This window comes from Macaca fascicularis, chromosome 19 (assembly GCF_037993035.2).
Source record: "Macaca fascicularis isolate 582-1 chromosome 19, T2T-MFA8v1.1".
NCBI lineage: Eukaryota > Metazoa > Chordata > Mammalia > Primates > Cercopithecidae > Macaca > Macaca fascicularis.
In genome coordinates, this window is record NC_088393.1 from 51,475,488 (window position 1) to 51,495,583 (window position 20,096).

Below are 20,096 nucleotides of genomic sequence, written 5' to 3' on the forward strand. Positions count from 1 at the left end.
ATATTGTTAAATGAAATTTACCAGAGGCCACTAGTTTGGACCAACCTCCTACACAAGACCCAACAGACTAAACCAAAATGGAGTCACTCGTGCCAACTTCCACATCACCGAGCGAAAAATGACTTATCTGACCTTCCAAGAAATCAGGAGACTGAAAGATAATAGCCAAGTCCCCAAGCAGGCCAGTTTTAGCCTGCATGATAAGGAAATCCCCTGTCCTTTAACCTTTACATGGAAAGTAATTTTGAAATGGCCAATCCACTTTTTCTTCTCTGTTTCTGCAGTCTCTGCCCTTTCTGTCTATAAAACCAACTTCCTCCACTCGACTCATCAGAACATTCATTTTATCTTTTACAATTCGGTGTTGCCCAATTCTAAAATCACAAATAAAAACCAGTTAAGATCTTTAAGCAGGCTGGGCACACTGGCTCACGACTGTAATCCCAGCACTTTGAGAGGCCGAGGCAGGTGGATCACTTGAGGTCAGGAGTTCGAGACTAGCCTGGCCAACATGGTGAAACTCCGTCTTTACTAAGATATAAAAATTAGCCAGGCATGATGGTGCGTGCTTGTAATCCCAGCTACTTGGGAGGCTGAGGCAGGAGGGACTCTATAAGCAAATTTGTTGTGCTTTTGTCTTTTGGTAGTTCAAGGACTGAACTTTTTTTTTTTTTTTTTTTTTTTTTTTGAGACGGAGTCTTGCTCTGTCACCAGGCTGGAGTGCAGTGGGGCAATCTTGGCTTACTGCAACCTCCACCTCCTGGGTTCAAGCAATTATCTTGCCTCAGCCTCCCGAGTGGCTGGGATTACAGGCACCCGGCACCGCGCATGGCTAATTTTTGTATTTTTATTAGAGATGGGGTTTCACCATGTTGGCCAGGCTGGTCTTGAAATCCTGACCTCGTGATCTGCCTGCCTCGGCCTCCCAAAGTGCTGAGATTACAGGCGTGAGCCGCCGTGCCTGGCCGGACTGAGCACTTTCACCTTTATGTTTTTCTATCTCCAAACTCATCCACAATCTCACCCAGCTTGGACTCACCCCTGGCAGTTCATCTCTGCCCTGACCTTGCTTTAGCAATGATCTTTCCTTTCATTCATCCCTTCTTTGGGGGCCTTTCCATGACTCTAAACTCTGAGGGTATAACAGTGAGTAATGCAAACTTAGATCCTGCCCAGAACATTCCCTAACACACAGTAGGTGTTCATTAAAAGTTTTTAGAATGAGTAAGAATCGTTGTTTTTTTAAGTCCCTACTAACAAAAGAAAAAGTTGACATCCTTGATACTTGACCCTCCAATTTTGTCTTTGAAGCTTGCTGGGTCACAGTCTCCAAACTGGTTTACAGGACAAAGTCCCAATGCCAAGGTTCTTTCCCAAATGGGCCTGACCTAATTCCCCAACCTCATCTCCCTGCTCCCTCCCAGGAAGCTGCACCCAGTTCCTGACACAAGGCAGGTTGGCTCAGGCCTCTGCACGTGCTCCCTGTTATTTAAGATCCTGTTCCTGGTCTTATCCATCACGACCTCTGAGAAGATGTCCTGGAAACCCAGACAGAGCTGTGTCACTGTCTCTGCTGCAGATTTAGCTGAATGTTGGTGCAAGTGCTTTTGCCAAATAGCAATAGTACTTCCGAGAGTCCAGACAGGGCTGGAGGCTGATGCCTAGCCGACATTGCTGCTCCAAGCCGCCAGAGGGCGCATGGAAAACACTGATCTGACTTGTACAATGAAAATCCTACAGGAGCTCTAAGTTGCTCTTAGAATTCACAGTCAACGTGCCACTGTTTTTGTTTTGTTTGTTTGTTTGTTTTGAGGCAGGGTCTCGCTCTGTCACCCAGGCTGGAGTGCAGTGGCGCAATCTCGGCTCTCTGCAGCCTCGTCATCCTGGGCTCAAGTGAACCTCCCACCTTCTGACAGAGAAAAGTCGGCTTTCAGTGGTTCATTTTCGTAACCCATGTTCATGAGTTTCTTGTGATGTGCTAGTTTATTGCTAATATTTAGGATTCCTGCTGATCCTAATAAATTCCTAATTGTAGTTCTTGTTTCATCGGTTCACTATGAACCAGTGGATGATGTCTCACTCTTATCCCTGATGCACACTGGCACTTTTATATGAAGTGCCCTTGAGGACACTAGTGATGATGGTTGTCACTAGAGTGGTACTTGCATTCTGGATTATCTCACTGCACTTCAGCTTTCTAGGTGAGCACTTAGCCTCCCTAAAGCTGAGACCACAGGTGCGTACCACTCAGCTAATTTTTGTATTTTTAGCAGAGATGGGGTCCCGCTATGTTGCCCAAACTGGGCAAACTCATAGGCTGAAGTGATCCTCCCACCTCAGCCTCGCATAGTGCTGGGATTACAGGCATGAGTCACCGCGCCCCGCCAAGATGCCATTGTTTTTTGTTTGTTTGTTAGTTAAATAATAAGGAGCACTTGCAGAGGCCTGAGCCAACCTGCCTTATGTCAGCTTGGGGGGCTTTTTTTGTTTTTTGATGGGAGGTTTCTTTTTTTTTTTTTTAGACGGAGTCTCACTCAGTCTCCCAGGCTGGAGTGCAGTGGCGCCATCTCGGCTCACTGCAAGCTCTGCCTCCCGGGTTCACCCCATTCTCCTGCCTCAGCCTCCCGAGTAGCTGGGACTACAGGTGCCCGCCACCGCACCTGGCTAATTTTTTGTATTTTTAGTAGAGACGGGGTTTCACCATGGTCTCGATCTCCTGACCGTGTGATCCGCCCACCTTGGCCTCCCAAAGTGCTGGGATTACAAGCATGCGCCACTACGCCTGGCTAATTTTTTTTGTATTTTTAGTAGAGACGGGTTTTCACCATGTTGGCCAGGCTGGTCTCAAACTCCTGACTTCAAGAGATCTGCCTGCCTTGGTCTTCCAAAGTGCTGGGATTATAGGTGTAAGTCACTGCGCCTGGCCAGTGCCACTGTTTTTGAAGTAGGAGGCGGGACTCAACTCCAGAGATGGGACTTGGGTATGGAACCAAATTGAGGACTAGCTAAGCAGTGTCCCATAATACATGCCCACCAGCGTGCCATGTCAGTTTACCATTGCCATGGCAACACCTGGGAGTTACTGCCCCTTTCCATGCCAGTGACCCCACAAGCCAAGTCATTACCCCTTCCCTAGAAATTTCTGTGTAAACCACCCCTTAATCTATATGTAATTAAAAGTAAGTATCAGGCCAGGCACACCGGCTCACGCCTGAAACCCCAGCATTTTGGGAGTCCAAGGCTGGCAGATCACCTGAGGTCAGGAGTTTGAGACTAGCCTGGCCAACATAGTGAAACCTCATCTCTACTAATAATACAAAAATTAGCCAGGCGTGGTGGAGCCCACCTGTAATCCCAGCTACTCAGGAGGCTGAAGTAAGAGAATTACTTGAACCCAGGAGGAGGAGGTTGCAGGGAGCCGAGATGGCGCAACTGCACTCCAGCCTGGGTGACAGAGCAAGACTCTTGTCTGGGGAAAAAAAAAATCTATTTACAAGGGTGGAGGCAGAGGGTAGAAAGATACAGGCAGTCCAAGGCAATCGCACATCAGGAAGGGAGCTGGGGAAATTAATACCCACCCTCCAGTTTCTTGCCAGTGTCTCCCCATTGGGCAAACCGATGCAGAAAGCTAGAGGTTCAGAAAGCCCATTATAGTTCACGCTGATCCCAAGGTATGGTCAGACTCCCACGAGTATGGTGGGGAGAGGCGGAGAGTGGACCTGAAGAGGCAAACAAAAAATATCCAGCATAGGCCGGGCACAGCAGCTCACACCTGTAATTCCAGCACTTTGGGAGGCTGAGGCATGAAGATTGCTTGAGGCCGGGAGTTCAAGACCAGCCTGGAAAACATAATGAGACTAATCTCTACCCAAAAAAAAAAAAATTGTTTTTAATTAGCCTGGCATAGTGGCATGCACCTGTAATTCCAGTTATTTCCAAGGCTGAGGTGGGAGGATCGCTTGAGCCTAGGAGTTTGAGGCTGTAGTGAGCTATGATTATACCACTGCGCTACAGCCTGGGCAACAGAGTGAGACCCTGCCTCAAAAAAAAAAAAAAAAAAAAAAAAAAGAGCAGGGGGGAAGAAAAGAAAAAAGAAAAAAATCCAGCATAGTGTTATATTTGTATTGTTATTGTATTTCTTAATGTGGCCCATGAGGCCCTTTAAGGTCTAGGCTTAACCTCTGCTTCCTCTTCCCACCCCACCCACTACACTCCTCTCTGAAACCCAGGGATTGACTGGGAAGGGATGAGAGAGAACCTTCTGGAGTGATGGTGTTGCTCTGATTCAAGATAAGGATTCGGGTGGCACGGGCCGCATGTTTGTCAGAATTCCTCTAACAATGTGCTTAAGTTTTGTGCCTTTCAGCATATGTAAATTTTACCTGAAGAGGAAAAACAAAATAAATATGCATTTCAACTTACTTTGAAATGCATCGAAAAGGCAAGAAGGAGTGATGGATAGATGGATGGAAAGGTGGGTAAATACTTGATAAAGCAAGCTGAGTAAGATGTTAATTAATTTAGATTCTAGGCGATGGGGCCAGGCATGGTGGCTCGTGACTGTAATCCCAGCACTTTGGGAGGCCAAGGCAGGCAGATGGCTTGAGTACAGGAGTTTGACACCAGCCTGGGCAACAGAGCGAAATCTACAAAAAAAAAAAAAAAAAAATAGGCATGGTGGCGCACGCCGCTAGTCCCAACTACTCAGGAGGCTGAGGTGGGAGGATCACCTGAGCCAGAGAAGTCGAGGCTGAAGCAAGCCAAGATCGCACCACTGCACTCCAGCCTGGGCGATGGGAGTGAGACCCTGTGTCCAAAAATAAAATAAAAATAGAGCTGGCACGGTGGCTTACCCCTGTAATCCCAGCATTTTGAGAGGCCAAGGTGGGTGAATCACTTGAGGCCAGGAGTTCAAGACTAGCCTGGCCAACATGATGAAACCCCATCTCTACTAAAAATACAAAAATTAGCCAGGCGTGGTGGTAAGCATCTGTAATCCCAGCTACTCAGGAGGCTGAGACAGGAGAATCATTTGAACCTGGGAGGTGAAGTTTGCAGGGAGCCCAGATCACACCACTGCACTCCAGCCTGGCTGACAGAGTGTGACTCTGTCTCAAAAATAATAATAATAATAAAATAGAATCTAGGTGATGGGTATATATGAGTGTTCAGTGTAAGATTATTTTAACTTCTCTGTGTTCTAAGTTATTCATTTTAAACGTCTGTGCAAAAGTAAAAATAAAAATTTGGGAAAGTGTTGAGTCAGCAGAGGAATTTAGATTGGATTGATTGGTTGGAGGAACCAAGAAGAAATGAATTGCTCTGGGACTTTCCACAGAAACCACAACCACTTCCCTGCAGCATAGAGCAGGCCTCCAGGAACGAACTGTGCCAGCTGTCAAGGCTCAGTTCTCAAGAAAGCCTGTCAGGACAAAAGTGCAGAGAAGAGAAAGAGAGAGCACCCTTTTTTCTCAGAAATCCTGTGATGAACAGATCTGCCTAACATCTGAAGTCATGCACTATTCATTCGACAGACCGTTATTGAAACCGTCCTCTGCGCCCAGCCCTGAGCTGTGTGTGCGGCACTGACAACATGGCCCCAGCACTTCCCTCGGGAGACTCAAAGTCCAGGGGCAGAGGCAGACACATCTTCCAGTGTTATGGTTTGGCTCCTTGTCCCCACCCAAATCTCATCTCGAATTGTAATCCCCACGTGTGAGGGAATGACCTGGTGGGAGGTGACTGGATCATGGGGGCAGTTTCCCCCATGCTGTTCTTGTGATAATGAGGGAGGTTTCACGAGATCTGATGGTTTAAAAGTGGCAATTTCCCTTGCTCGCTCTCTATCTATCTCTCTGTCTCTCTCTCTCTCTTTCTCTGCTGCCACCTTGTAAGAAATGCCTTACTTCCCCTTGACCTTCTGCCATAATTGTAAGTTTCCTGAGGCCTCCCCAGTCATGCAGAATTGTGAGTCAATTAAAGCTCTTTTCTGTCCAAGCACATTGGCTCATACCTGTAATCCCAGCACTTTGGGAGGCCAAAGTGGGTAGATCACCTAAGGTCAGGAGTTCAAGACCAGCCTGGCCAACATGGTGAAACCCGGTCTCTCCTGAAAATGCAAAAATTAGCCAGGCATGGTGGCGGACACCTGTAACCCCAGCTACTTGGGAGACTGAGGCAGGAGAATCACTTCAACCCGGGAGGTGGAGGTTACACTGAGCCGAGATCTCTCCACTGCACTCCAGCCTGGGTGACAGAGTAAGACCCTATCTCAAAAAAAAAAAAAAAAAAAGAAATTAAAGGTCTGGCATGATGGCTCATGACTGTAATCCCAACATTTTGGGAGGCCGAGCCAGGCGAATCACGAGGTCAGGAGTTCAAGACCAGCCTAACCAACATGGTGAAACCCTGTCTCTGCTGAAAAATACAAAAATTAGCTGGGCATGGTGGCACACGCCTGTAATCCCAGCTACTCAGGAGGCTGAGACAGGAGAATCATTTGAACCTGGAAGGCAGAGGTTGCAGTGAGCTGAGATTGTGCCACTGCACTCCAGCCTGGGCAACAGAGCAAGACTATGTCTTAAAAAAAAAATTAATTTTAAAAAATTAAAACCTCTTTTTTTTTTTTTTAATCAATTACCCAGCCTCAGGTAGTATCTTTATAGCAGTGTGAGAATAGACCAATACACCGAGACAGCAACAATCCCAAGTAATCAAAACAATAATGGGGGAAGCCCCAAATGAGGCATGTGACCCAGACTAGTGGTCAGGAAAGCTACCTGATGGAGAAGACATCCAAGCTGAGTCTTGAAGAAAGAGTAGGTGTCAGCCAGATAGAAAGAGACACTGGAAAAGCATTCCAGGCAGAAGGAACAGCACCTGCAAAGGCCTGGGAGTGAGCAGAAGAGATTGATGCTTGCAGTAAACTGAGAAGTTCAGTGTCATTGGAATGTGAAAGGAAGCAAAGAGTAGGGAGGGGTTAAAGGCAAGCATGCAGCAGTCACCAGTTCCTGTGTGGGCTTGTAAGCCATGGTAGGGCATTGGAATCTTACCGAGAGTGCTAGGGAGTCACAACAGGGTTACAGTCAGTGGGAGAACTTCTCCAGTTTGCAAATGATTCCAACTGCAGAACAAGGGAAGGAGATGAGGGAACATATCAGTCAGGATTGGCTAAGTTATGCTGCAGTGACAAACAGCTCCGGAATTCAGTGACTTAAAACAACAATGGTTGGCTAGGTGCAGTAACTCATGCCTGGAATCCCAGAACTTTCAGAGGCCAAGGAGGGAGAACTGCTTGAGGCCAGGAGTTCAAGACCAGCCTGAGCAACATAGTGAGATTCCATCTCTACAAAAAAAACTTTTAAAAATTATCTGGGCACAGTGGTGCACACCTGTAGTCTCATCTACTCAGAAGCCTGAGACAGGAGGATCTCTTGAGCCCAGGAGTTCAAGGTTACCATGAGCCATGATCGCACCACTGCTCTCCAGCCTGGATGACAAAGCAAGACCCCATCTCAAAAGAAAAATGAATAAATTTTAAAACTAAGTTTTCTGACCAGACACAGTGGTGCATGATTGTAATCCCAGCACTTTGGGAGGCCAAGGTGGGAGAATCATTTGAGCTTGGAAGCTTGAGACCAGCCTGGGCAACATAGCAAAACCTCATCTCTACAAAAAAAAAAAAAATACAAAAATTAGCCAGGTATGGTGGAACAATGCCTGTAGTCCCAGCTACTCAGGAGGCTGGGGTGGGAGGATTGCTTGAGCCCAGGAGGTGGAGGCTGCAGTGAGCTGTGATTGCACCAGTGTACTCCAGCCTAGGTGACAGAACAAGAACCTGCCTCAAAAAGAAATTTTTTTTTTTCTAGCAACCGCATTTTTTTTTATTTAATTATTTTTGAGACAGAGTCTCACTCTCTGGCCTCCCAAAGTGCTGGGATTACAAGCGTGAACCACTGCGCCCAGCTAGTTTTATTTTTATAATGCCCATAAAGCATCAAACTATGTGAGCGCACCATCATAAGCATAACCAGTTCCCCCTTGGTAAACATTTAGGTTATTCCTAATGTTTTGTTATTCCAAACACTACTGCAATTAACATCCTTGGGCAGACCTGACATCGGCCACAGGCGTCCATGTCTACGTGTAAGACAAATTCCTGAGAGAAAAACCTGCCAAGTCAGAAGCGATCTGCCTTTGTCGTTTAGAGAGATGTTTCCAAATTGCACCCCAATTTCCCTACCCTGCAACTGATTGACCAACCATTTCTCAAAAGGGCTTTTTGATCTCTCTCTCTCTCTCTCTCTCTCGCTGTCTCTGTATTTTTTTAATATTTGACAGCAAGAAGATAGTCATGTCTTGCTTATGTAATTAAAATTAAACAAGCCCTTCGTTAAAAACACACAAACCCAGGAAGAAGAGAAACCAGCAAGGCCAGTTCAGGCAGATCCACCCTGCCCCTTGTCATACCTGCCTTGTCCCCTAGCAAGCCCTACCTGAGGCTGAAATCCATTTCTCACACATAGACCTCAGACATCAAACCTTGGAAAAAATACAGGAAAGAGATTTTGTAACTTTCCCCCTCTGTGACTTTTCATACGGCTAAATCCTCTCACTGTCTCTTCCCTTTCTTTCTCCTCCTCCTTTTTCTTCTTTCTGTCACTTCTGTTTTGGTGAGCTCTGTCATTAAAAACACTTTAAAGCCATGTCCAGCCTAATAAGTTATACAGAATCTGACTCTGTGTGTGTGTGTGTGTGTGTGTGTGTGTGAGAGAGAGAGAGAGAGAGAGAGAGAGAGAGAGAGAGTTTCACTCTGTCGTCCAGGCTGGAGTGCAGTGGCACAATCACAGCTCACTGCAGCCTCCACCTCCCAGGTTCAAGCGATTCTTCTGCCTCAGCCTCCCAAGTAGCTGGGATTACAGGTGTGCGCCACCAAGCCTGGCTGAATTTTTTTTTTTTTTTTTTTGAGTTGGAGTCTCACTCTGTCACCTAGGTTGGAGTGTAGTGGCATGATCTCGGCTCACTGCAACCTCCGCCTCCCAGATTCAAGCAATTCTTCTGCCTCAGCCTCCCGAGTAACTGGGACTACAGAAGTGCACCACCACGCCCGGCTAATTTTTGTATTTTTAGTAGAGACGGGGTTTCGCCATATTGGCCAGACTGGTCTCGAACTCCTGACCTCAGGTGATCCGCCCGCCTCGGCCTCGGCCTCCCAAAGTGCTGGGATTACAGGCGTGAGCCACCACACCCAGCCAATTTTGGTGTATTTTTAGCAGAGACGGGGTTTTGCCATCTTAGCCAGGCAGGTCTTGAACTCCTGACCTCAAGAGATCCACCCACCTCGGCCTCACAAAGTGCTGGGATTATGGATATGAGCCACCACACCTGGCCAGAATCTGGCAGTTTTAACAGAAAGCAGAGCTAGGTACTTAGAATTAGAAACTAGATAAGCAAAACAATAATTGATTATATTTTAAACACATTAAGCTCTTCATTTCTCTTCTCTTCCTCAACAGAAGCAAGTAGCTGTCTGGAAGGAGATTGGAGGGGTTGCGATGGGGAAGCGGGAGTCTTAGGGCCCATAATGGGTTTCAGAGGCCAAGACAGGTAAGGAGGTCATCCTCCCAAGAAGATGGAAAGGGTAGACAGTGACAGCTGCAAAATATTGGTTACTTTCAGGGGGATGGATCCACTAAGTAAATAGATTACCAGCCCAGCCAACATAGTGAATCCCCATCTCTACTAAAAATACAAAAATTAGCTGGGCGTGGTGGTGTGCACCTGTAGTCCCAGCTACTCGAGAGGCTGAGGCAGGAGAATTGCTTGAACCCAGGAGGCAGAAGTTGCAGTGAACCAAAATCACGCCACTGCACTCCAGCCTGGCCAACAAAGCGAGACGCCGTCTCAAAAAAAAAAAAAAAAGAACATTAGAAGCCAGATTTCTTTTTTTTTTTTTTTTTTTTTTGAGACAGCGTCTCGCTCTGTCACCCAGGCTGGAGTGCAGTGACACCATCATGGTTCACTGCAACCTCGGACTCCAGGGCTAAAGCAATCGTCCCACCTCAGCACCCCCAAGTAGCTGGGACTACAGGCACGCACCCCCACACCCAGCTAATTTTTAGTGTATTTTTTGTAGAGACGAGGTTGCCCAGGATGGTTTCGAATTCCCGTACTCAAGGGATCCACCCACCTCAGCCTTCCAAAGTGCTGGGATTACAGGCGTGAGCCATCGTGCCCAGCCGAGTGGTAGAGATTTTAAGAGCTGGGATGAATGGAGGATTGTTGGTCATTCGCGTTTTTAATCGGCTTTATCCAGAGAAGAAGGCAGCTTTCTTCTGTCTTCATGACAGGAGGTACTTTTACAACTGAGAGCTGAGTCATCTACCAAAGTTAAGCTCTCACGTTCCTTGGGGAGATAGGAGTAGTATCTCCTTTTATGTTCACATTTCAAAGAGATAGTTCCCTGGGTCCTGGTCACTCACACCTGTAATCCCAGCATTTTGAGAGGCCAAGGCAGGAAGATCGCTTGACCCCAGGAGTTCAAGACCAGCCTGGGCAACATAGTGAGAGCCCATTTCCTGGGCTATAAATTGGCAAGAGACTTTTTACTTTATTTTATTTTTTGAGATGGAGTCTCATTTCGTCACCCAGGCTGGAAGTGCAATGGTGCAATCTTGGCTCGCTGCAACCTCCGCCTCCCAGGTTCAAGTGATTCTCCTGCCTCAGCCTCCTGAGTAGCTGGGATTACAGGCACTTGCCACCACATCTGGCTAATTTTTGTATTTTTAGTAGAGATGGGGTTTCACCATATTGGTCCGGCTGGTCTTGAACTCCTGACCTCGTGATCCACCCACCTGAGCCTCCCAAAGTGCTGGAATTATAAGCATGAGCCACCGCACCTGGCCAAGACTTTTAAAGAGATTTATATCCATCTCAAATGGACAAAGAAACAACCTACAATGACAGGTTTTCTAAGAAAAGGGAGGTAAGGGGCCTCTGTGGTTAGATCCTCTGAATTCTGAGGGCCTAGAGGCAGGAGGAAGCCTGTCTAAAGTTTAGTCAAGCTAAGGGAAACGTCATGGCAGTGTTGGTGCACTCTATAAAGCTGACCGGCCCACATTGGAAGTTGAGCTCTACTGCTTAATAGCTGGGTGACCTAGGGCAACTTTCTCAACCTCTCTAGCCCTGATTTACCCATCTTGTAAAATGCAGATGATTAACACTTACTTCACAGGATGGTTTTGTAGATTAAATATATTCATCCAAGTACAGCACTTAAAACAAGTACCTGCCACATAATAAATGTATTATTTGCTGTGGGTTAATTACTTCACCATTCTGAGCTTCAGTTTCCCCAATCATCCCATCTGAAACTATGTGGAAAAGGCAATGAGATGATGGCTGCACACTGATAGCGCAGACTGGGCATCTAGTAAGGCTGTCTTTAATCACTAACACAGCCGGGCACGGGACCTCACATCTGTAATCCCAGCACCTGGGAGGCAGAGGCAGAAGGATCATCTGAGCCCAGGAGTTCGAGACCAGCCTGGGTAACATAGTGAGACATCAATCTCTACAATACAAATAAAAGTTAAATTAAAATTTAAAAATCACTGCCAGGCATGGTGACTCACACCTGTAATCCCAGCACTTTGGGAGTTCGAGGTGGGTGGATCACCTGAGGTCAGGAGTTTGAGACCAGCCTGACCACATGGAGAAACCTCATCTCTACTAAAAATACAAAATTAGCCAGGCGTGGTGGCGCATGCTTGTAATCCCAGCTACTCGGGAGGCTGAGGCAGGAGAATGGCTTGAACCTGGGAGGCGGAGGTTGTGGTGAGCCGAGATCATGCCATGGCACTCCAGCCTGGGCATCAAGAGCGAAACTCCATTTCAAAAAAAAAAAAAAAATACTAATAATCCCAACACTACATTTACCATCACTGACGTTTCCCTCTATACATGTATTACAATGTATGTGTTTCAGAATAAGAGCTCATACTCTTATTGATGTTCTATTTTGTTGCTATACTCATTATTTGCTATTGTTTTGTTGTTACCTCACACTACTCCCTATTATTAATAGTAATATTGGCTATCAATAGTAATATTGGCAATATACTGTTATGATCTCACTATTCCCCACATCTGATCCTCCTCCCATCAAGCAGTCGCAAAGCCTACCAGGAACTCTCTCGTTCTCAAGCCAGGCTTTTCCCCTCCAGTGCCTCCAGGGCCAGGCCTTCACCTGATGGGAAGGAGATGGAGGTGGGGCTAAATCCCCAAGTCCCCAGCACCAAGCAAAGACCAACAGCAGCACCCTCGGGCCCTACAGACAAATGGGATACAGTAGGTGAGCCCAGTTAATTACTTTTTTCTCTTTTTTTTTTTGAGACGGAGTTTCACTCTTTTTGCCCAGGCTGGAGTGCAGTGGCGTAATCTCGGCTCACCATAACCTGTGCCTCCTGGGTTCAAGTGATTCTCCTGCCTCAGCCTCCCGAGTAGCTGGGATTACAGGCATGTGCCACCATGCCCAGCTAAGTTTGTATTTTTAGTAGAGACGGGGTTTCTCCATGTTGGTCAGGCTGGTCTCCAACTCCGGACCTCAGGTGATCCGGCTGCCTCGGCCTCCCAAAGTGCTGGGATTACAGGCATGAACCACTGTGCCCAGCCTTAATGACTCTTAGTAAACCAGATGAAGCCGGGTGCATTGGCTCCTGCCTGTAATCCCAACACTTTGGGAGGCCAAGGCAGGAGGACTGGGCATCATAGCAAGACCTCATCTCTGCAAAAAATAAAATTAGCCAAGTGTGATGGGCTGAGCCTGTAGTCCCAGCTACTTGGGAGCCTGAGGCAGGAGTTGGAAGTTGCAGTGAGGTATGATTGGGCCACTGAAGTCCAATTTGGGTGACACAGACCCCATCTCTAAAAAAACGCAGACGGCTGGCTGGATGGCAAGATGGGTGGAGCCTAGGGAGGGCACACAAACTCATTAGACAAAGCCGTCTGTTCCCTGGCATTGCTAAAAGCCCCATTCACCCCTCCATGCCGCCTAATGGTTTCGCCCAGTTTCCCCTTCACCAGTGGGAACACCCAAATGCGGGCTAGACCCCAGGAGATGAAAGTTCAACCGCAACTTCCCCCGGCTCTATGTCCGATCTCTCTCCTGTTAAAGGCTTTATCATGCCCACCCAAGCTCAGCTAGAGCGGTTATTGCGAGAAACAAGGTGGAAGCGACTCCTTTAAAGCACTATACAAAGTCATTAAATCTTTATTGAGGCATCTGTGTGCCAGAAACTGATCACACACAGGCATAAGGCACGGTCCCTGCCCTCGAGGAGCTCACAGTCTAGTAAGGAAGACAGATGGGGAACCGATTCCCCAAAGATGGGGGGAGTAGGGGAGGCAGTGCTTAGAGTGGGGAGCCATTGTCCCACCCACCCCACACTCCAAAGTCCAGGCTGGCCAGAAGAAAGTGAGTAGGAAACTTAGCATCCTCTCTCTTACCTTCCCTGTGACAGCAGACTTCTCTCACTCTGTCCTAACATCACAAGAGGACAAGCGGAGAGACAAGGATGAGAAGAATACAGGTACTGTCCTCAAAAAGCTAGAACACCCCTGGCAGGATATATACAACAGTATTTTATTTCCCGAAGCCGCAAACCAGCGCAGCAGAAGCTGGGGATACTGGGGAATGTTGGAAAAACAGGGCCTGGGCCAGCCCAGTCCAGTGGTGGGAACAGGAAGTGATGGGAAGAGGGAGTACCTAGGGCCAGAGAAGTATGTGAGAGGGAAATTTCCAGGTGGAGAAGCTCACAGCAGGACACCAGCAGCCACGGCCAACAGAAGGGCTGCCAATCCAGCCGTGGGAGCCACACCGCCTCTATTATGGGGCTGCTGGGGCCCCCCTTTTGCAGGATACTGCCCCGAATTGCTGCGGTCCTGGTGGCCAGCGGCGCCTCCAGTCAACCTGGGCTCCTCATCCTGGGAGGCCTCGTGTTCTGCTCCCTGTCTCGAAGTCTGACTGGTTGGGGCTGGCATGGGTTTGGTGGTGGATGTGGGTCTCACTGGGGCCGAGGTAGAGGTGGTGACAGATGTGGTTGAGGCCACAGATATGGTTGAGGCCACAGTCGTGGGCTCTGGAGGGGGCAGCCGGACAAGGGGTGGGATTCGAGGGGAGAAGTAGGTCTTGTTGCGGAGGTCAGAGTTACAGCGGGACCCCTGGCAACAGGAGCCACTGAGCGTGAACCCTGGGCCTGTTACTCCATCCCGAGTGCAGAATTCATCCTGGACACAGCCCCGGACGGGCAAGGACACAGTCACATTAGCTACAGGAAGGAGACACAGATAGGTCAGTGGCTGGAGGGAAAGAGGTTGACACAGCCAGAATGAAACTTAGAGGCATCAGGCAAGAACAGAGAACCCCACTGGGCGTGGTGGCTCACGCCTGTAGTCCCAGCACTTTGGGAAGCAGAGGCAGGGGGATCACTGGGCAACAGAGTGAGACTCTTGTCTTGAAAAAAAAAAAAAAAACAGAGAACCCCTCAAAATGAGACAGAAGGTCTCTGCATCCATTAATCCCAAAATCTAAACTCAGGTGCTACTATGAGAAACAGACTCACTGTCTTTGGCACATGGTGGATTAACATTTTCCATTGTGCTTTGAATGGAAATGTGTGTAGGCTGAAATAAAAATAGTGCTTACAACAAAGGTTTAGACTGAGATACAAGACCTCTCACAAGACCACAGGGCAGAACAAACTTCCTTTACAACCCTCCGGCCATTATCCCCCTAGCCTTCACCCCAGCTTTTACTTCCCCAACAGAATTTAGTCTTAGAGTCAGAGCTACATTCTCCCCACCAGGCTCAGTGGTTCACGCCTGTAATCCCAGCACTCTGGGAGACCTAGGCAGGGGGATCGCTTAGCCCAGGAGTTCAATACCAGCCTGGGCAACATGGACAGACTCCACTGTTACCAAAAATAAAAGTAACCAGTCGTGGCGGTGTACCCTTGTAGTCCCAGCTACTTGGGAGGCTGAGGCAGGAGGACTGCTTGAGCCCAAGAGGTAGAGGCTGCAGTGAGCTATGACTGCGCCACTGCAATGAGCTATGATTGCGCCACTGCACTCCAGTCTAGGCGATAGAGCAAGACCCTGTCTTTTTAAAAAATTAGTAATAATAAAATTAAAAAGAACTACATCTTTTTAAGCATAGCTGGCAAGGGAATGGGGTTTGAAGAACTTCATTTTCCATGGTTACATCTCTCAATACTCTGGGACAGGCGGGGACCCCTTGAGTTTTAAGGGCTAAGAAACTAGAGATTCTCCGCAGTGCCTGGGCAGAAGCTTGGAGGCTTAAATACCTCTGAAGTACCTGGCAGCCCTCTATGGAAATGTATTTCCCTCCAAAACACTCTTGGACAAACCATCACTGTCCCCACACTATTAATACGTTGGGGGAAGGGACTGCATTTTCCATGATGCCCTACGACACAAGCATTTAGGCCCCACGGTTCCCAGAATGCATCGCAGGTGAAGGAAACGCTTTGGGTAAAGGGCTCCCTACTGCCCAGGGTGATTCAGAAGTGCTACCACAACTCCTGTAGGTCCCGTGCTCCAGGGCTCCCTCACCTGCCGTCAAGGTCACGTTGCCATCGAAGCAGCCATTGTAGACATGATCGCTGGCGTTGTAGCAGCTGACGACCGGCGGCGATGTACCCTGGCACGCCTCGCGGCTCAGGCCCACACAGCTGTAGCACTCCACGCCGTTGGGCGGGTATGCACTCTCATTACCTGCGAGGGGGGCCCAGAGGAAGAAAAGGCGTCGAAAGGGTTCGGGAACCGCAGCGCGTCTTCTAGCCCCGCCCCTAAGGCGTGACACCCCCCCCACACACTGTCAATAACCCCGCCTACTAATAGCCCCGCCCCAGCGCGCAACCTCCTGGTGCCTACAGCCAGAAAGTCCCGCCTGCTGCCTCTTGGCCCCGCCCTAGAGTATAACCCCCACACCCAGCCCAGGCCGAGTACTCCCGGCTCCGCCTCCATCTTGGCGGGCCCGAATGTAGCTCCGCCCCCACAGCTACGGCCCCGCCCCCACGGACCTGCCGGGTCGAGCGCCCGCGAGGTGAGGTTGAGCTTGGCGTTGCAGCGGTCCTGAGCGCATTGCTGCAGCTGGATGAACGCCAGAAGCCCGTGAAGATCCAGGCCGCGGTCATTCTTGCCGGGGAGTCCGGAACCGCAACCCCGCACTCCCATCGAGAATTGTCCGTGGACTGGGCAAAGGGACAGGGGCGGGATTAGCTGTGGGCGTGGTCTCAGATGGAGCGTAGCCCAGAGTTGGGTAAGGTCTGGGAGGGGCGGGGCCTCAAATAGGCCAACACCAGAAGACTGACAGGCCGGAATTGGCAGATTGGCGCCCCCAAAGAGCCGCTCAGAGCGGAAAGAACGACCGAAGGAGGCAGGAGCGGGGTCATGGAACGGGGGCTGAACCTCAAAGAGGTGAGTCGGAGGAGACATCCCGGTTGACAGGGATGGGGAAGTCTCAGTGGTGGAGCAGAAAAGGTGCATAGGACGTGACCTCGTTCCAAACCTGAGCTCTCCCAGTCCGCCCCACCCAGTTCTCAATTCTCTGCTCCTCGCCCTTGTAATCGTTAATAGAGAAGCCCTGGCCTGGGAGGAGGGGCGAAGCTGTGTCGTAGGGTCCTGGATAGGCTGAAAGGGAGGGGTGGGGTCGCGTTAAAGGGGCGTGGCCAATCCAGAAACGACTATAAGGAGGCTGGGCTGGGCCGGAGGATCCTCCATTGGTGTGCGTGGCCCTGGGGTCCCCACTCACTGGTCTCCACCGCCCCGACTGCCTCGGTGCAGACGTCCACGCCCGGCGCGCACTTCACCGTCTTCATCTTGTGTGGGGAGCATCCGTCATCTGCTTTTTGCACGCAGCTGTAGCACTCCAGGGCCTGCGCTCCTGGGGGAGCGGAGCCGAGTAGACCTGAGCCCTCCTTGCTAAATCGTCCTCCCCCAAGAGAGAAATAGTCCTTCCCATGGCCCTCTGTCCCGGGATGAGACAGTCCTATTGCACACACTTTTCCAGGGCAGGAGTAGGGAAAAGCTTTCCACAAATCTGGAAGCACGGGAATCACTGGACCCTTTTCCTTCACACCCACTATGCCAACCGTGGGCGTGTCCTTCCCACAGCCCCGTATGCCCACTGTAGGCGATCCCCGCCATGGAGCCCCTCATCCCGGGGTAGGAGAGATACCTCCTCATAGTTTTCTGCTCAGAAGGAGAGAACTTCTCCCACAGTAGACTGTGCTAGACTATGCTCAGTGAGGGATCCCTTCCCACAGCCCCCTTCTGCTCAAATGAGAGAACTCTGCCCACAGCTTCTCTGCCCAGGACAGGGGACTTTTTGTTTGTTTGTTTGTTTGAGACCGAGTCTCGCTATGTCACCAGGCTAGAGTGCAGTGGCACAATCTCGGCTCACTGCAACCTCCGCCTCCCGGATTCAAGCGATTCTCCTGCCTCAGCCTCCCGAGTAGCCAGGACTACAGGCGCGCCCAGCTAATTTTTGTATTTTTAGTACAGACGGGGTTTCAACATGTTGACCAGGCTGGTCTCGATCGCTTGACCTCATGATCCGCCCGCCTCGGCCTCCCAAAGTGCTGGGATTACAGGCATGAGCCACTGCGCCCGGCCTAGGAGTAGGGTACTTCTTTCCACAGCTTCAGGATGGGAAATTTTGCCCACAGTTCCCCCTGTCCGTGGTGGGGAACCCTTCCTACTGCCCACGGTGGAGGACGCTTCCCACTGCCTCCTCTGCTCAGGATGGGGAACTTTGCCTACAGTGCCCTCTGCTTATGCGGGGATCCTTCCCACAGCCTTCTCTGTAGGGGGCCAGAGGAGCCTCTTCCCTAGGAGCCCCCATTCTACCCCTTCCACCTCTCCGGGCAGCAGACCCACCTCTGCAAAGCAGCAGCAGCAGCAGCAGCCAGCCTGCGTTCCAGATCACAGCCTGGGCACCTGCTTTCCTGGCGGGGTCCATGGCTCCGTCCTGCTCCCTTGGCGTCCCCCCTGGGTGTGCCGCCTCCCAGCCCGGGCCCTCTTACCTGAGCCCAAGATGAGTAACCTCGCCCCAGGCAACCCCAGCCTTGCCCAACCGGGCCAACTCAGCGTCGGCTGTGGGGCGGGGCCCCGCCCCTAGGCGCGTCATCCACAGGGAGAGCGGTCCCTGCCCTGTGAAGTTGCCAAGGAGGGAAAGGGTGGGAGCTGAGGTTCCCTGACAGCTCGCGGGAGAAAGTCTGTGTGTGTTTGGAGTGGGGGAGTAGTGGGGCTTAAAGAGAGGCTGGGGCTACTGACATTCAGTGTTTATGAACTGTTAAATGAGCATCTACAGTGTGCTTGGCTTTGGCCTGGGTAATGCTGGAGATGAAGACAGAACCAGTGCCTGTCCTGGCAGAGCTCACCCTCTGATGGGGGAGACAGATACTAATCAAATAATCGTACAAATTGTTGTTTACCACAGAGACTAAGACACTGAAGGAAAAAGTGTAGTGATACAAGGAGATGTGGAGTCTAGGAGTGGGGCTGGTCGGTGAGGGCTTCCTTGAGATTATCTGAGATGCAACCTCAAGGGCATGCAGGATTTAGCCAGCTAGAGCAGGTCAAGAGAGGGACACAGTCCTTTACAAGCAGAGGGACCAGCACGTGGGAACACCTGGAGGTGGGAGGTAGGACGGACCATTCAAACACGGAAAGGAGAGCAGTGCTCCTGAGCTCAGAAGGCCATAGGAGAAGGGCAGGAACTGAGATGAAAGAGTCAGGCAGAGGCCAAGACCCTCAGGGCATTAGAGGCCCTGACAAGAGATGTGGATTAATTATGAGAATAGTAGAGAATCTTTAAGAGGGTCTAAATGAGCTGGAGGACGTGATAGATTTGCTTCTTAATATGATCAACAGCCGGGCGCGGTGGCTCACGCCTGTAATCCCAGCACTTTGGGAGGCTGAGGCGGGCGGATCACAAGGTCAGGAGATCGAGACCACGGTGAAACCCCGTCTCTACTAAAAATACAAAAAATTAGCCGGGCGCGGTTGTGGGCGCCTGTAGTCCCAGCTACTCGGGAGGCTGAGGCAGGAGAATGGCGTGAACCCGGGAGGCGGAGCTTGCAGTGAGCCGAGATCGCGCCACTGCACTCCAGCCTGGGCGACAGAGCGAGACTCCATCTCAAAAAAAAAAAAAAAAAATATATGATCAACGTGAGAAATAGTGCAGCTAGCCATCAAGAAGTAAATGGAGGCCAGGTGCAGTGGCTCATGCCTGTAATCACAGCACTTGGGGAGGCCGAGGCGGGTGGATCACTTGAGATCAGGAGTTTGAGACCAGCCTGGGCAACATGGCAAAACCCCATCTCTATAAAGAAAAAAAAAAAAAAAATTAGCCAGGTGCAGTGGCATGTACCTGCTGTCCCAGCTACTCGGGAGGGTGAGGCAGGAGAATCACTTGAGCCTAGGAGGTGGAGGTTGCAGTGAGCTGAGACCGTGCCACTGCACTCCAACCTGGGCAACAGAGTGAGACCCTGTCTCAAAAAAAAAAATTTAAAAAAAGTAAGTGGATCTGAGAGTAGGATATTTGATTTTAAAAAAGGAAAAAGAAAAAGAAGTGAATGGCAAAAGAGAGTGGTTGATTCGGCCAATGGAATATTACACAGCAATGGAAAAGATCCAACACCTGATATATGCAGCAACATATCTCAAAAACTTTGTGTTGGGGCCAGGCACAGTGGCTCACACCTGTAAACCCAGCACTTTGAGAGACCAAAGTGGGAGGATCACTTGAACCCAGGGGTTTGAGACCAGTCTGGGCAACATAGTGAGACCCCATCTCATTTTATTTTTAAAAAAGAAAAAACTTGGTGTTGAGTTTAGAAAGCCTTAAACAAAACAGACTGTGTAACTCAATTTATATGAAGTTCCAGAACAGACAAAACTAACCAGTGGTGCCAGAAATCAGAACACAAGTTACTTTTGGGAGGGCATCACCCCAGAAGGAGCAACAGGGAGGAGCTCCCACGATCTTCCTCTAGGTGACAGCCGCATGTGTG

At 49.7% G+C, this 20,096-nt stretch overlaps 1 protein-coding gene across 3 annotated transcripts in view; it reads right to left on the reverse strand.

Moving 5' to 3' along the window:
- Positions 1–18,077, reverse strand: part of LYPD3 (LY6/PLAUR domain containing 3) — a 48,262-nt gene extending 30,185 nt beyond the window's left edge. Inside the window, exons 1-5 of one of the 3 annotated variants that reach the window (XR_012427645.1) lie at positions 17,959–18,077; positions 16,832–16,963; positions 16,101–16,271; positions 15,631–15,792; positions 7,053–7,123 (exon numbers count right to left, since the gene is read on the reverse strand). Coding sequence is in view for 2 of the 3 variants with exons in the window: in XM_005595501.5 (XP_005595558.2) it covers positions 13,813–14,327; positions 15,631–15,792; positions 16,101–16,271; positions 16,832–16,963; positions 17,959–18,040 (1,062 nt within the window). In the remaining variant the exon portion in view is untranslated. Of the gene's footprint in view, positions 1–7,052; positions 7,124–13,240; positions 14,328–15,630; positions 15,793–16,100; positions 16,272–16,831; positions 16,964–17,958 lie in introns of those variants that run through there. The other 2 variants (XM_005595501.5, XM_045378812.3) reach the window with 2 other exon arrangements.
- Between the last annotated feature and the right edge of the window lie 2,019 nt (positions 18,078–20,096).